This window comes from Lycorma delicatula, chromosome 8 (genome assembly GCF_047948215.1).
Source record: "Lycorma delicatula isolate Av1 chromosome 8, ASM4794821v1, whole genome shotgun sequence".
Lineage (NCBI taxonomy): Eukaryota > Metazoa > Arthropoda > Insecta > Hemiptera > Fulgoridae > Lycorma > Lycorma delicatula.
In genome coordinates, this window is record NC_134462.1 from 72,102,509 (window position 1) to 72,120,919 (window position 18,411).

General features: G+C 28.8%; 1 protein-coding gene across 1 annotated transcript in view; it reads left to right on the forward strand.

Annotated features, from left to right (window-relative positions):
• LOC142329480 (uncharacterized) overlaps positions 1-18,411 on the forward strand; it is a 72,389-nt gene that overhangs the window by 30,989 nt on the left and 22,989 nt on the right. Inside the window, exons 10-13 of the mRNA XM_075374150.1 lie at positions 826-1,000; positions 4,790-4,950; positions 12,768-15,117; positions 17,742-17,842. Of these exons, the coding sequence (XP_075230265.1) occupies positions 826-1,000; positions 4,790-4,950; positions 12,768-15,117; positions 17,742-17,842 (2,787 nt within the window). The remainder of the gene's footprint in view (positions 1-825; positions 1,001-4,789; positions 4,951-12,767; positions 15,118-17,741; positions 17,843-18,411) is intronic.

Consider the following 18,411-nt stretch of genomic DNA (forward strand, 5'->3'; position numbering starts at 1 on the left):
TCATTATTCTCAGTAATGTGTTCTCCTTTTTCTTATTCTTTGTGAATGGTTTTAAATTTCACTTCTTGAATGTTAGCTCTATAATGAAGCTAGTGAGAGGACTAGCATCTCCTGTACTAAAGTAGATTTTTTTTTACCTTGAGTTGTCTGAATTTTTCACTCCATAATCCCTATTTTACATTGATTGTCACTCCCTGAAATTTCTAAACTGGACTAAATTAATCACGTTGCGAGGAATAACTGAAGATGAAATCTCGTGGTCTTGTATAAATCCATTTACTGTCCCAGTTTTCTGCTGGGTTACTTTACTTAGTACGACCCTCTCTTGCTGGTTAAGATATGAAGTAAAAAAGACAAAAGTCTTTTGGATGAACTCTTGTATTATTTGATGCTGGTAGTTACCTCATTATGTATTATCATATCCATTCATCAGACCTGAATATCTGTTCCCATGCCCACAATCTGTATTTTCATGTATATAAATCCAGTAGTAAGTTCCAATCTAATAATTATGTTAAAATTGTAGAAGATTTAGTTGAATATAAGATTATACATTAAACAAATTCAAGGCAATATAAAATTGTTAATGAAATTGATACATTAAAAAATACCAAAAAATTAATTGATTTGCACATCATGCATGTCTACAGATAAATATATCCTTCAAGTTGTTTTATGTTTTTAATTTTAATCACATGGTTCATTTTATTAGAATTACTGCTGTAATGAGCAGGAAAATAGTAAAATATTTTTTTGAATTTATTTCACTTTAGTGAATATAGATAACAGTATTTTTCTCATAACAGTAAATTTATTATCTTTTAGTCGGTGTCAACTGCACCTTCATCTCCTCATCAGATAAGGAGTAGTGTGATACCAAGTAGGCAGCATAGTGTTTCAATTAAAGACCCATTGACTCCTCAGTTGCCAGTTGGTCAGTGTAGAACTCGCAGACGATGTTCATCTGGATCGGATGACTCTGTTATTTTATCACAAAATGGTAAATATTTTAAAATAGCAGAATATTCATGATTTCATATTAATTGAACTACATGTTGTAATATTTATTTTTTACATTTGTGTAATCAATAGATTTGGTAGTAAGATAAATTACTTACATTAGTCTAAAATGTTACGCCTGCAATATAATGTCTACTTTCATGTTAAAAATAAAAATGAGTTCATAAATCCTTTAACAATTTAGATTAACTTTAAATTAGTTTTAATTTATTAAATTATCAAAATATATAACAAATTTACCAATTAAAAATAACGCATTATTAGGTTACGGTTTATTGTTTCATAATCATCTTTTACTTTTAAGACATACTGTTGTTCTCATTAGCTACCAAACCTTGTGGAAGTATGCTTGAGAGGTTAAAATTTATTGAGCTACAAAAAAGGGTTTATTAAAGGTGTTTATTAAACTGTGGGCATTTTATACTTATTTCACACCTTTTAAATATTGTTAATCCTCAATATTTTCAAATGATTGGGTCATCAGATTTTACACAGAACCCAAAAATTAACTCTCAATTTAAAAATTGTAACTTTTAACTCATATCCCCAGTTCCAGCATAAAATATTTTGCAATCTCAGCTTTAAAAGGTATTGCTGTGAAGTATTTTTTAGAGATGCATAATTGAATTATATGTTATCAAAAGGTTGTTTTTCCTCTTCATAGTAAATTTTTAACATCACATAATATCTAAAACATTTAATTAAGTATTGAAAAAAGTGTCCATGAAAATATAATAAATTGTGTGCATCAAGTAATACTAAATTTCTAATATGATAAAGGTTTCTTAAAATTTTTATTTTAATTAAAAAGACTCCTTGAATCTCAATTTTTTTACTCAACTGATTCTTTAATGATCATTATTTCATCAGATTATTTATTCATAATCATCAGATTATATTCAAAGTTACACATAAAAAATCAGTAACTTTAAGATGTAGGAAATAAGATCTATTTCTCTCAGCAATTTTTTTAAACTGATATTCTGCTGATAATTTTGCATATATTTGTGAAAAATTAGAACTATTGATTTTTTTATTTTAATGTAATTAAATTAAATTTATAATTTCTTTAATCCGATTACTAATGCCAGACTTCTGTTGTTAATTGATTAACTTAAGGGAAGTAGGATAGAAAAAATTAAAAATATTATTTTCAGATTTTTATCATAAAACATAATTTGAAATTCTCTCTAGAATGGTGTATTAATTATGTTTCTATAAACAACTAGATTTTTTATATTCAATCCACACAGAGGTGAAATGACAAAATTAAAGTAATATTATTTTATTGCCTCACTGCTAGCTGTGATTTATTATATCTTTTTTAACTGATTTTATTTATTCTAAATAATCAGTAGTTCTTATTTACTCTTTTACTTTCAGTGCAGTTCTCTAGGAAATTTACTACTAAACCTGAGAAATCTACTCTAAGGTAATTTTATGTTCCTTTTCTCAGCTCCCACAAAAGCTATTGAAGTAAAAATTTTTGCAGGTTTAACCTACATATTTTCAACTTTTGTTTGTGCAGTTTTCCCAAATTTTGAAAAATAAGGCAGAAAAAAATTTTATGTAGATAAATGCTACTTTTATAAAAAATTTCTTGAAGTTAAAAATTACAATCCTACCCACCCATGAAACATGCGCCATAGAGTGAATTTTCATTTACCAAAGGTTGAGATCTAGTCTCTCATTAAATTAATATGATATTAGTAACTTAAGTTAGATATCAGCTACATGGGTGTAGGGTAAGTCCTCTGTGTGTTAAATTAATACTACTTTATTAACATAAAAATTTGCATTTTAGAAAACAATCATAGTATCATTTTAAGATATTTGAATTACTTCTGTAAACATGATTTTTGGATATACACAGTACTTTTGTACTGTTGTTTCAAAACATACATTAGTCAACAACTCTTTAATCGTGATACATTAATGTCTGCTGCTCATTCAGTTCAGTGCTGGAAAAGTAGTGATTGATGAAACATGGGACTTTTCATTACTGCTCTGCCAGCTGTGAGATCATGACATGATTTTTTTTCCCCAGAAAAAGAAAGCAGCTTTTTGTAAACACCTGTAGATTCTTATGTCATTTTTATGGAAATAAATGCCCATTATTATAGTTATGTGAAATAGTGGATGTATAATAATTTTTTTTTAAACTAAAATTTAAGCAGATATTATCAAACCAAAAAATAAATGATGGCTACAATATTTTGAGTCTACAAGGAAATTTTTCTGACAGAATTTTTGAAATCCAGGAACACAATAATGTTAGAAATTAAAAATTTTAAAAAGCTCTTAAGCTTCTTTAAAATTTTTAATTTGATGTCTTAAGATCAATCTAAAACAGCAGAATAAGATGCTCTCAAAGGATACTGTTATTCTACTTCCCAATATATGACCCGATTCTGCAAATTCCATACTTGAACATTCTGATCCTGTATGGATGACACCCTCCATGGTTGTTATTTCACTACTCTACCCCCCTCCATACCTAGCCATTGGGGCTTTACCAGAGGTTACCTTCAATACTTCAGCAACAGAATCTTTCAGTCTCAAATGCCTCAGTCAGAATGTCACCAATGCAAATGCCATGAATGACATTCCCATCGGTATACCACCACTAACCTAATTAAACTGTCTTTTAATGGTCTTAAGTAAGACCATACCGATCGAGCTGCCTAATCCTACACCACTTGAAAATTGTAAAAAAGGTGAGCTCAACACAAACATCAAACAAAAATCAACAAAAACAGAAACCAAGAAAATACAAAACTTGAAGAACACTGAAACAAACACAAAACTAACCCAAACAAAACAAAGTAAAAACAAAAACTATAAACAAATTCACAACCAGAACAGAAACAGAATCAATAAGAACATAAACAAAAGAAAATACCAAACTTTGAGAACACTGAAACACTAAAACTAACCCAAACAAAACAAAAATCCAACTGTAAACATATAAAGAACCAAAACAGAAACAGTAAAAACATAAACTGAAAACTTGAACAAAAACTATAAACATATACATAACCTAAACTTAAACCAAAACAAAAGTAAAATGAAAATACACAAACTAATCACCAAAATATAAATAAATAAGCCTACAAGATTTTTTAACAGTTGAATTTTCAATCAAAAAATCCAACGGTTACAAATAAATAAAATAACAACCAAAACAAAAGCACATAGTAAACATGTAAACACAAAATATAAACTTGTACACAACCAAAACAACAACATTAACCAAAAAATATGAACACAAACTATAAACAATTAAAGAGGGAGATTTTCTATAATTCCTTTACATTTGGACTTTTCATTGAATAATTTAGCTTCTTATCACCAAAAATAAGTTTTGGCCAGCTGCCTAGCATTTTAAAACCAAGGAGCTCATTGATAAAGTTAAGTTACTGTCTGAATATCCTGATAAAAATAAAACTGAAAATTATTTGAACTGAATAAAAACATCCAAATTTTAAAAGTTAGCTTGATATTAGTTTAGGTTGCATACTTACGACAGAATATTTAAACTTTTTTAATGAATGATGATAATAGCTGACAAAGCAGTGATACCAATTTCTGCTGCAGCATACAAACTTATTATGAATGACCATGTCTCAGATTGTTAAAGAAGTTATTTCTTCTTTCAGTTACTTTATCAAGTCATAAAAACAATGATTTATTGTTTTGCTTTTTAATTTATTTTCAGTTGCATGTAACCAAAATTTTTCTTTAATAAATAACCTTTGATTTTTCTTAGAAACGTTTTCAGAACAAAGTGATTTGGAAGTGCGATTATCAGCATTACATGAACAGTTACGCCAAAGAAAACTGGAAGCTGAAAAATTGCGTAAAGAACAAAAACGAGCTCAAAGAGAAAGGTTGAAAGCCAAAGAACAGTCATTGTTAAAACAAATTCAGGTCAGTCATAAAACTTATCTTTAATATTTCAATACTTTTTTCTTTGTATTAGTATTACTTAATATATTGGCTGCTACGCCCCACATATCTTAGGCAGGATTAACATTTTGTACTGTGACCCCGTTAATGTTATATCTATATTGGGTTCTATTTATATTGACCTTGGTAGGGCGTAGAAAAAGTTTTGAATTCTTGTTATAATTAAATGTAAGACTATCCCAATAAGCTTAGGTTAACAATACATATGGTATTCAGAACAATTTCAGTTATAATGGAAATTATTTCTAGTTTTTATTTATATATTTTCAAAAAGATTTTAATTCTAGTCTTTATTTCTCTACTAATTGAATTTTATTTAAAATTAAATTTGATTATATATAAAGAGTTAATAAAATATATATTTTATTAATTCTTTTTATTTATTCAAATTTATTATATTTATAACTTCTGAAAATAAAATGAAAATTCTGTGTATGTCCTGTCATAAGAGTAATTCCTTAAATCCTGGTTTATTGATTAATATTGGCTTTATTACATTCCAGTCCTAGTGAAAATATTTATGTCAGTTAAACAAATTATCAACACTCACATTAACAGGCAGGGATAATGGTCTTACTAATTCTTGATATGCTTAAAATAGTTTGTGCTACGTAAGCAAACAAGCTGAAGTACTCAGTGTTCCTGTACTATATAAGCAAACAAGCTAAAGTACTCAGTGTACCGGGTATTACATGTTATTTATTATCTGGAAGAATAACCTCAATCAAAATTCAAAAAGGTTTGTATGACAATTGTGTGAAATTTTATATGCTTTTATTATTTTCTTAAAACTTGATTAAAATTGATCCACAGCTTGTAAACCATTAAAACTTGACCTTGCAAAATGGAGGAAGGAATTCTTGCATCTCGCATCCTTATGATTTGTCCAAAGAATCGTGGTCTCTTACACATGGTATCAGTAATGGGTTCTAACTGTTTATACACAACTTTGTTGGGCACTGCCTGTCTGGTACTTTTTGTTAATGCAGGATCTTTCAGTTTTCTCAAGTCTGTCAGTATTTCATTGTTCATTCAGGTGAAAGACTGCTTCTACTGCATATGTGGCTTCTGGTTTTATAACTATTGTTAGAGTTTTATTTTTGGGTTTATGGATAGATATTTTTACTGTAGGTGAAAGGGTGAATTTTTGTGCTTAACTAGTTTGTTTTTGTTTGGATTGAAGTTTTTTCGTTTAGGTTGTTTGTTAATAAGCTTAAGACCCATGATCTGATCTAGACAGCTCTCCAGTAGCTTTGCTAAGCCATGTTTGATGTCTCTTCTCCACTGTTTCATCACATTCACTGTTACACCATTGATAGTTTTATGGGGTTTTATTCCGGACAATTCTTTTGCGATTTATTTAAGGTTGACTAGGTCTTAGAGTTTACCCTTGGCTGTTATTTTTTCAGTTTCTTTTTGGTAATTTTCATTCTTGATTAGTTGGGCTATTTTTTTTTTTTTTAGTTTTAGGGGCTTTGTTTTGTTGATTCCTTTGGGGAGTGAATTTAATTTTAATTTTGACTATGTAGTGGTCTGAACATGTGTCTACTCCTTGGAGGACTTTTGCGTTGTAGATCTCTTTGTGATGGTATTTTTCAATGAAGTCATGATTTAGTTGCATTCTCCTTTATTGTAGTTGGGGTGTTTCCACGTTTGAGGTTTCCTCTTGAAATATGTTGATTTCAAGATTAGCTTGTGGTTTCTTCAGTAATCTATGAGTCTATCTGTTTTCATTTGTTCTCTTTCGGGTGGGCCATTTTCCAGTGATGTCATGTTATCTTCTTTCTCTGCCTAGTTGAGTGTTGAAGCCTCCGATTAGTTTAATGTGATTTTTGAGGATGTTATTTATGGTCTGGTTCTGTAGGTCCTAGAACCTTTCTGTTTCTTTAGTCTTTGGAGATTTGTTTTTATTAATGGGAGCATGGGAATTTATTATGGTGCAGATTTTATTAGATGTTTTTTGGGTGAGTTGAGATCCTTGGGAATTGTGACTTGACCTTGGGAATTTTGAGGCTGACCAAAAAGCCTGTTCCAAATTGTGGGATACTTCATCAACCTCATCCCAGGTATATTTTGTAGACCCTATAACCATGAGATAATTCTATGGCATCCGATCGATGTTTCTTATTTTCTGCAATCCCATGATGAAAATTTTGCATTGGTCCATTAGGTCAGTTATTATTTTTAGTTTACCTGTTTGCATGAGTGAGTTTACATTGTTTGTGAAAATTTATGTGATTTGCTTTGGTTTGATTTTGGATTTTGTATTATTTTTATCATATGTGTGGCATTAGGGCATTCCTATGTTTCCAATCGCATGTTATCTTCTAAATGGCAGTCCAATGTACCCGAGTGTTGCCTTCTCTGAACTATAGTGTTGCTAAGTTTAGCTAACGGAGTATTCCTTGAAAGACCTTTCATGGTTGAATGTCAAGGTATCACTTGTGATGGGACTAGGTCGCAAGTTACAACTGTAGATGCGATCTAGTGAGGTGATAGTGGGGTAAGACTGGATGATAGATGAAATGAGGTTTGTTTAGATTCAGTTCTCCAAAATAATTTCTCCTATTTGTACTGGATATATTCAGGTTCACCTCGTAGAGGCTTGATCTGACTTGCTAAAATTGTTATTTTGGAAAAAAATTAAAAAATCCAATCCTAAACATTATGTCCGTATATGACGTATATATATATATATATATAAAAGCAGTAAATATTTCCCAGCATATAAATAAATCTCTATTTCATTTCTTATGCCTTTCTGTAATCTTTAAAAATGAGAAATGTAATTGTCATATTGTACAAAATAATTCAAAAGGCAACTTTTCATTTCATTAGCAATATCAAATACTTCATTTATTTTCATATTGTAATTATTTATTGGCATATTTAATATGTGTTATTAATAAATAAAGTTTTATTGCTATTTTCCTTATCATCAGTAAAGGAAACACTTCTCAGGTTAATAAGATTTTTATTAACACATTCAATAACAGTACTGTAAAATATAATATTTATATCTAATGTCTTTAAAAAAAATCAGAAAACAAAATATAAAATATATAATTATTCCAGTGTAGCCTTGTCCAGTAGAGTGCAGCAAATTATCATACTTTATAATTCCTTTTAAGTACTTTTGTGAGTTTCATTTGATGGCAGCACTATTATTGTAACTTGTCTATTATTGTATGAGTGAGGAGCACTTATTCATAAGAAAGAAGTGCTTGTATTTTACTTGGAATTTATAATGATGATACTTAAAAATTTAGTCTCATTATTGGGTCAAAATCTGGTTTCTCAGTGTTTTTATAACATGTATCAGAGTACTTGCTTGGAGCGTATGATATCAGTTATTTGTAAATTGATATTGTTTTATCTTATCTCAGGATTTAACATATGTTTTAATTAAAGCATACGTTTCATTCATCTTACATGTAAGTTCATTTCTTCATTAATAATGATAAAACATAACATACAATCTGAAATAGTCCTGATATTTCTTTTATGCATTTAAATTATCACTTCAATTTTCCTTGTTTTTGAATTTCAATTTATAACTTAAGTTAGTATATTGTTATTTTGTTATTCAATATCTTGATGAACTTCTGAAAAATATAGTCTTAAAACATTACATTCTCATAATTTATTATCTGATATAGAGTTATGGTATCGTATTAATGGACAAGTGTTTTATGTAGTAAAAAACATCAGTTTATATTTAATGTTTAGTTTTTGTTAACTTTCTAAGTTAAGGTGTTAACTTTCTAACACCTTTTTTTCTAACACCTTTTATGTTGTAGTTAGATAAAAAAATACATTCCACTTTTCAGAAAGATTACCCTAAATTATTAGTTTAATTTCTCACTTGGAATACTAATCTGTGATAAGTAAACTGAACAGAAAATGTTATTTTTCTAGATACTTTTTACTTTTTTGCTGTCCTAATCAGATTTCAAAAGTTTTAAAAATTCTCATTCTAAAATTGAGTAAAAAGAAATCTGTAAAATACTGTAAAAAAATCATATAGTGGAGTTAATTAGGCTTGAGGAGAAATTAAAACAATGATTTGAAACAAAACAGTTATATTAATAAAATTATTAAATTTACAGTTAGAATACAAACCCAGTATTATTTGAACTACTTATCCAAACTAGATTTAATAACTATACAATACTTAAATGAATAAATTTAAATGTTGATTGAAATAGTCTGTTATGCAGTAAATTATAATTTATAATGTAGCAACTGTATGTGGCAGTAATAAATATTATTAAATACATTACCAAGATGAATAAAAAAATGAAGTACTCACATGAATGTTTTTTTTTTTATGTAAAAAAGATAATTTTGAATAATTTTATTTACAACATTTATCTTAATAATTTTACTTTAATATATTAAGGTGCTAATATTATGGCTTGGCAAAGAAGAATGGTTTGTTTATTATGTAGTTATGACATATATCGTAGTGATACACAAGCCTCAATATACCCTTGTTGTATTCTTCTGCCGCCAGTCCATTTAACCACTGATTAACATTTCAATTCCTCTCCCAAGAGAGAAGAAAACCCACCTTGTAACATTGCGGTTGCCATATCACCCCCTCTGTTCCTAGCCATCATTGGCTTAATCGGAGGACATCTTCTAGCCCTCGAAGTGATAAACATTCCTCAGTAATCAGCCGGCCTTGGTGAGATGCCACTAATGCAAATGCCTTCTCCGAAGGCATCAGACAGCTGATAATACTACCACATAGCCCTCTGGAACTACTCTGCTCTACCAAACTCGCAAAAGCATGAAGACCCTGCACCTAATTTTGCTAATACCTAAACGTTCTGCCACCTAATATGCCACTAAACAACCATCATTCAGTAAACTGCCGATTGCTACGATAGCAAAAATAAATTGATTTTGTGATTGGAGTGCAAACAAACCAAACACATAATCCCATAGGACCTCAGGTTTGGTCCGTCCAGGGTCTGAGTATAACCTCTAGTCTCCCACTTCAGCTCCAACTGTGAGGCCTGCTTGGAAAGCGGGTTGATTGCAACTAAGGTTCGTTAATTGCCCCTTAATAGTGCACTTCAATTCAATCATAAACTGTCATGCTAAGTCAGTAAAACTGTACCCAGGAGTGTAAGAACACACTCCCAAGCACGACCTCCATTACCCATTGCCATTGATTAACAGCATTTCTAAGTTCGTCACCTGCGAATTGCTTACCACTCAAAAATTCTTTCAATTTCCGAAACAAGTGGTAATATGAACAAATTACCGTAACAAATGAAAGGAGCTAAGTAAATTTCTCAGTAAATCACGTTTCAGACTTGCAACATGTGGATTTACATTATCATGCTGCAGGATGACACCGTCAGTCAGCCACCCACGTTGCCAATTTTGAATGGTGCACCATAACTTACATAGAGTTTCGCAGCAGTCTTCTGCATTTCTAGTTGTTCTACGTGGTATGAAATGAATCAGCAGTATGCCAAACCAATCCCAAAAGACTGTGGCCAAATAGCTGTGGCTTGATTTTTGTCCAGGTCTGGTTGGTGACTGAGGATGATGCCATTCACTTGACTGCCGTTTTCTCTCTAGTGTGTAATACAAAATCCATGTTTCATCGCCAGTAACAATTGAATTAAGGAACTCATCACCTTTATCTGTGTAGTGCATCAAAAATTCCAAAACAGATCCCATTTGGATTTTTTGTGACATTCGTTAAGACATGTGGCACCCAACGTGCCCAAACCTTTCTGAAGCCTAAATGGTACAAACAATGCGACATGAACAGCTCTTGAAACATCAGGAAAAAGAAGGGCCTGGTCGGAAAGCATTGAGCAATGATCTGATTTCATCATCAACGCGTTTCAACAAACCCTTGGTGATTATCGAGGGCCTCCCCAAATGTTCTTCATCATGCACAGTAAATTCTGTTATTTCTGAAGCTTTCGTACCATTTTCTGATGTCTTTTTTCATTCATTACGTTATCATCGTACACAGAAACAACTGCCTATGAATTTCAACCGGCTTAACGTTTTGATGGTTTAAAAAACATATGACTCCATGTATTTCACATCGGCGACAACATCAATTTACCTACATTTTATAACATAATAACTCACACGCAATCAAAAATACTACAACATGACAACTTACAGACAACAATGCAGTATGTACATTACTAGTGTGGCCATGAATGACACAGGTTTGCTAACCTTAAGGAGAGAAATTTCCCAGTGGTCTTTACTTTAGAGATATCCTCCATAGTTTATTGTAGCTTGCATTGCATGCAACAATTGAAATTGTAAACACTTAGCATAATCTTAAGCTGTCAATCATGATATTCCCAATTTCATACAAGCAACAGGTCAGTTTATCTTCTCTCAGTTGATAGACTGCTAGCATCTTCCTGCATTATACATTTCATGTTAACTTAAATTCATGATACCAATGTTCTATGGAGTCCTTACTAGGAGGATCATGATTGTACTCAAAGCAAAAATGTTTAGCAAAGCCAAACTCTAGAATGTTCTCATAGCTGTACTTAAAGCAAAACTTTAGAATATAGATTGCTTTTTTCTGCATATTAACGATTGGTACTGGAGTTGCCACCTCATCACCACGGAGCCGCTATGTTTGTTCGAGGTTGGCACAAACTATTACATCTGCCCTATCTGAAACAAAATACAGATTGGTATGTTAATGTTTATTTTTTATTCATGTTTGAAATGCACTCATTAATTTATATACTACCAGTATTATGTGAATGTTTTATACATAAATTAGGTAGTTTGATGGTTAAAATTATTATTAGATATTACAGTAAAAAATATAATCCAGCCCTATTCATCCAAATGTCTGTAGTCTTAATATACTGTAGAATAGACTAACATTAAGATATATGAAAAATAATATAAATATTTCATTGAACGAATTGTGGAAAGTGCTATTTCTCATACATAATGAACCTACTCTCCCAAATGTACATGAAAATTTTGTAATCATTCTGTTCTTCCTAATGTCAGAGCCACTCTGCATCTGAAAGAATATGACATTATTGCTAAATTTAAAAAAAAGTATTTGTAGGAAATAGATCTTTGAGAGTTGTAACTGTATAAAAGAAAAACAAGTAAGGCTTACACATGATTGCTGCTAATGAAAAGATGATGATGATGATGATGTTGAAAGCATAGGTCCTTTGCATTTAGATGCATTCACTGCTTTTAAAACTTCTGTGAATGCATGTAAAAAAACAACCCAAATCTAGACCAATTGAGCTTTTACCAAAAAAAATTGTTTGTATTACATTACTTTTCAAGTTTTTCTTATGTTACAAAAATTTATATTAAAATATACTTTATATTTAACTATGTACTATGTTATTCAAGTATTATTTGTCAAAATTTAGAAAACTCAATAATCAATCAGACTGCACTTGCAAATGGCTTCTAGTTACCTATAATGTTCTATTGCAGAATTCTCTATGATATTACAAGCCCCAATATTACTTCAGAGATTCCAGGTAGCACTGCTGTTCATATATGTTTTACTTTCTAAACATTGACAAGTAATATATTTTTCACGATTTAAACCACCCCTGACTGTAATAAGTTTATAATTTATAAAGTTTATATAATTTTATCAAAGTTTTCTTGTATTGTAATATTTAATGCAATATTCATTGTCTATATTTATGTGATAACTTATAATTGAATTATCATTTTATGTTATATGCTTTAATGAATGAATGTTAGCAACTTTTTTTTTCTTTCAGGCTTATGATGTATATATAGAACAAGTCCGTAAAGATTTAGAACAGGATATGGATGCATCAACCATTCCGATAATGAAACCATTAATTAAACAAACTCGCGTGACATTACGAAAACCAGATAATGTAATGAATAAAACATCATTCAAGCAAGAAAAGAAATCTGTCGCTTCAGATGAATCTGTATCTGAAGCTTCTAGTTTAGAAACTACAATCCAGAGTCCACAACAGATTCAGCATTCAGTAGAGGTTCAAAGCGATATAGATGTTGTAACTAAATCAACGGACAGTGTTTCAGAAGTGATTGAAACAAGCAATAAACCAGATATTATAGAAGAGGTTGAATCATCATCTGGAAAATGGATTGATGCTGCTGATTTTTTTGGTGATAAAACTTCTGATGTCGAAGAGTGCTTGGAAGAAAATAAAAATTCTGTTACAGAAAGCATATCTGATGAACAGATTTATAGTGAGGAAATTAATGACTTAGAATCTAAAGGTATATCATCTGATTCTAAAGTAGAATCAGAATTACCTGGAATTGAAGAAAATACAACAGGTGAAAAATCGATAGAATCTGTAAATGAAGTTGAAGAAAATAATTTATCGATTATCGAATCCTTTAAAGTAAATGATGAAGGATTTAAGTCTATGGAGGAACCAGAAGAATCTCCTAGGTCCATAAAAGAGCTTGAAGAATCTCCCAGTTCTGATATTTCTCAAAAGAATATACAGATTGAACATACAGAATCTGCTGAATTACAAGAAGTATCAACAGCAAATGAACATTTGAGTTCAAGTAATTTTATAATAACTGTACAGAGTGAGCATCAAGATGTAGAAAATACTTTACAAAAGTCAGTTAAAGATAATGATCATTTGGACTCTGATAATTCAATAAAAAGTATTCGAAGCGATTATCAGAACACTGATGATTCAGCAAAGACTATAGAAGAAAAATCTGATCGTAGTGAAGTAAATATATCAGAAAATAGTCACGATCGTAATAGTTCCTCAATTACTAATGATGTTCCTATAATACATTCCGAAAATTCTGTGATCGATACTTTTGAGAGCGATATTGAATCTTCAGAAAATTATTCTGATCATGATGTTGACAATATTGAAAAAGTTTGTTCCAATAAATCCAAAATATGTAACGAATTAGATTTTTCATTAGAAAATAAGTTTCCTTTGCCTCTTGTTAATATAGAAAGTGAGAGTAATGATAAAAGTATAGATGATAAGTTGAGTACTGATAATGAAAGTGATATAGATCAAATTTCACCCATACATTCCGATAAAGTTCCTATTAATTTATTATTAGATAAATCTAATGATGTTAATCTATCAGATACTATACTATCACCAAGTATACCAGAGGAACATTCTTCTGAATCTATAAAATCAGGATTAGATTTAGGTTTTTCAGATGTAAAAAAAGCAGAAAATAATGATGATGATGAAGAAATTGAATTAGAAGAAACTTATTTAGGTGAAGAAGAAGAAGCAAAGTTAGGAGACATTGAAGATAAAAAATTTAAAAAAGAACTAAATGATGAAGAAAGTTTGAAAATTATATCTGAATCAATAGATTTAAAAGAATCTTCAGATGATTCTGGTTCATTAAAACTAGAAGATTCATTTGAAAGTAAAAGTTCTACAGGTACTGAATTGGATAATATTAATAATTTTAATGAAAAATTAAATTTTGATAGCGATAAATCATTTTCAATTCATGAAGATGATCTTAGTAATGAGATCGAAGATGTTATTAAAGTATTTGTTACAGAAAAAGAAAAAGTTGTTGAAGTAAAAGAAGTAATGTACAGTACTGATGATGGTGATAATGATGATGTTTTAATTCAGGAAAATCTTATTAAAGAAGAATTGCATAATGATAGCGATGATGATTTATTCTCTTATAAAACTAATAAAAATAATTTATGTAATATTAAGGATAAAAGAATTGATAGAATAACAGATAAAATATTTTCAGATATATTAAAAGATTCTTTGTCATTTTCACAAAAAATATTTTCTGATAAACTTTCTAATAAATATCTGAATAAAGACTTAGATTTTGAAACGCCTTTTATTACTGCTCTTAAGAAAGATAAAGAAAGAGAAGAAAAAAATAATATTGAAAATATTATGGATAGTGTACTTCATAAATCTGTTAAAGAAGCTACTGATAGTATTATAAAAATTTATCAGAAGAAAACGTCTTTTCTGATGTCATCGTCACAATTACTTGATAATGATAAGTTTAAAAAGCTTCAAGAGATAAATTCAATTAATACAGCAAATCAAAAGATTGATTCATTAGTTCAACAAACTGTCATTCCTGGAGGTAATTATTATTATTTTTTTTAATATAAAAAATATGATTTTTAACTAGAAAAATTTCATAAGCTTTTACTTATTAGTTTATGGTATTAAAGTTTCATTTTGTTTTCTCTTTATTGTATATTCTACAAGCAGTTTATTGTTTTTAATAGCTGGTTGAATCATTTTATTCATCCTTTTTGCAAGCCAAATTAGTAAATTATATTGTGAATTGCCAATCATTTTGTTATTAATGATATAAAATATATTCAAAATCAGTTTACTTTTATGATTAATATGAATTTTATTTTAGTGGTTAATAGTCCATTTTAATAGATGGATATTGGAGCCACAAACCTTTTTGTATGTTGCTACCATTGAATTCCATCTTTGTTTACATTAGGGTTCTTAAAAATCTAAAAATAATCTTAATTAAGATTACTTTACCGCTATTACCATTAGGCCATCTTGCTGTCTCAATCTTGAAAACATTTTATACTAGTAAATTAATTCGTGTATAAATTACAAAATAGTGCAACCACCAAAATCTAATGGATTATAAAAAATTATATTCACAATTAGTAATTTATAATGGCAAGCTAAACAAAATTTAAAGTAAAGAAATTGTTTAATTATGTCAAAATGTTTTCTTTCATTATTGTTTATTCTTGATAATGTCATTTTTCATTATGATTTATTCAAGTGTTTTAATTATTGTTAGCATACTTTTCTTTTTTTGATTAGGAAAAAATCAGGTATCTCGGTAAAATCATCTAATTCCAGTAGTTTTCATTTAAAAAAATAAATTGCTGGCAGTTAGTTGCTTGGAGCTGAATGACAGAAATATCAATCAGTGTTATTAACGTTTTAATAAAATTAAGAAATGATCGTTAAATTATTATTTGTTTTCTTTTATCATTAAAAAAAATAATTAATTTAACATATCATCACCAACCATCAAAAACATCTTATTTAATCAACAGCAAATTAGGTATTAGTCTAATACCTAATTTTCTTTGTTTTTTGTAATGTTTAAATTTTTATGAGAGGTGTGTTATATGATATTTTAAATTACATTATTTATAACATATTTTATTTTAGTAAACTAACGTTCATTTCTGAAAGAAAAAAAAATTATATTAACTGATTTTCTTTAATTACTTGAAGTGATTCATTTTAGTAATTATTAAATAATAAGGCAAATAAAATTGTTTACTGTTAAAGATAGCCAGTATTTTAACAGTAGATATTCTTTTTTAGAAAAAAAATTAAAAGTGTTTAGAAATTTAGAAACAGCTAAAGATTTATCAATATATAAAAAATTAAATGATTTTGTTGTGAAGGATGCAGGATCTTCATTGCTTTTTGTTTTACTATAATCTTCTAGTTACAACATGTTTGTTACAAACAACTTAAAAAGAAATTAGTTACTTGCTTGATGTATTCTAATCTTTGTCTTTTAGTACAGTTTTAGCTTCTACATTTTTTCTGGTACAAAATTAACTAAAACTTGATGCTGTAATATATGATCTATCAACCTAACTCTTTAAGAATCTTTCAAGCCCTCCAGTTACAATTTTATTAAAACTTTTTCATTTCAAACCTTATCATTCCATTTAGCTTTTTAACATTCTTTTTAATGGTCATTTCAAATCTTCTTGTAATGTTTGGAATTGGCTTTCCAGTTTTCTATATTTTGTTATCATTAATTGCTTCATTCCATACAAATATATTTAAAAATGTCTTCCTAATTCTTATATTTTCATTTGATACAGCATATATTTATTTTTATACTAATGCAGCTTTGAGTATCTTCCTTATATCATCAGTTCAGAATTCTTTAATTTCAAGTCTATGATTTCTCTTAATTTTTTAACTCTCTTAACTTTAGACTTATTTTCTTTATTCTAATTATTTAAAAAATTATATTTATGTATCATTTAATATTATATAAAATACAAACCACCAAACACAGCAATTAGATAAGTTAAACTTCCCTTATTAATTTTCAATAGCTAGTTTTTGCGATATCTCACATCTTGTCTGTATTAAATTTTATTTTTATAACATTAAAACCTATTCTTTTTTAATAATTTCCTGTGTTGTTTTGGAAATTCTACATCCCTAACAATTTGTTTTACATATTCCAAACGTGGCCTGCCTACACAATTTTTTCCTTCTACCTGTCCTTCCAATATTAAAGCGACTATTCCAGGATGCCTTAGTATGTGGCCTATAAGTCTGTCTCTTCTTTTAACTATATTTTTCCAAATGCTTCTTTCTTCATCTATTTGTCGCAATACCTCTTCATTTGTCACTTTATCCACCCATCTGATTTTTAACATTCTCCTATAGCACCACATTTTTAATGTTATAAAAATAAAATTTAATACCAACTGAAGATGCGAGATATTGCGAAAACTGGTTTTCGTAGTTTCGTTTATTATTAATTTAATTAATAATTAATTAAATTGTTAATCCATTAACCTTATTAATTTTCAGCATTTAGATATTTCTTTTTTTAAAAACTTAACACACATATAGTTAGTTTTTAAAACTAATGCCTTTATGTTGTTAAAACGTTAATTCTTGTCCCTAAATACAAAGTATTTATTAGTAAGGAATCTTTGCAAATGATTTTTTTTTCAGAACTTTCACCTTCTAAAGAACAAGCATTTATTGTACTCAGTTCAACACCATCTGGTAATGAAAACAATATCAAGGATGCTGAGAACAGTAGTGATAAAAAGGTAAACCTGTATTATTTATTAAATAGAAATTTTTTCTTTCTCATGACATTAATGATGTGAGGAATTTCTTTTTACAAAATTTTTAATGTTCGAGAATTAACTGTTCACTAACTAGTAAAAATTTGAGCTTAAATACTCATTAAGCTTATTGTTGTTATTAAAAAATCTTCAAGCATTTTAAATTAAACACAAATTTTGAAGCAAAGATCAAATATTTTTTAAATTAATAAAAAAGGATCAACATTTAAAAACAAATTAGTAAAATAAAATTAATTTTAGTCAAAAGAGGAATTCCAACCATTTACCAAACCCTGATTGAAACAGTTCTTTACAAAAATGTTTACTTATAATTAGGTTCATTTCATTTTAAAATTTAAAGCAATTTCCAAATCATTTTAAAATTAAGTGAAATCATTTTTGAACTGATTTTAAAGCTTCAAATAAGAAAGAAAATGATCATAAAAGCTTTGTTATAAAATTATGGTTAGCAAAATATTTTGCCCACATTTCAGTTTCTCGACTAAAATGAGGTGAAATTTTTAAGGTGTTATGAAAGGGGTAATCTTGAT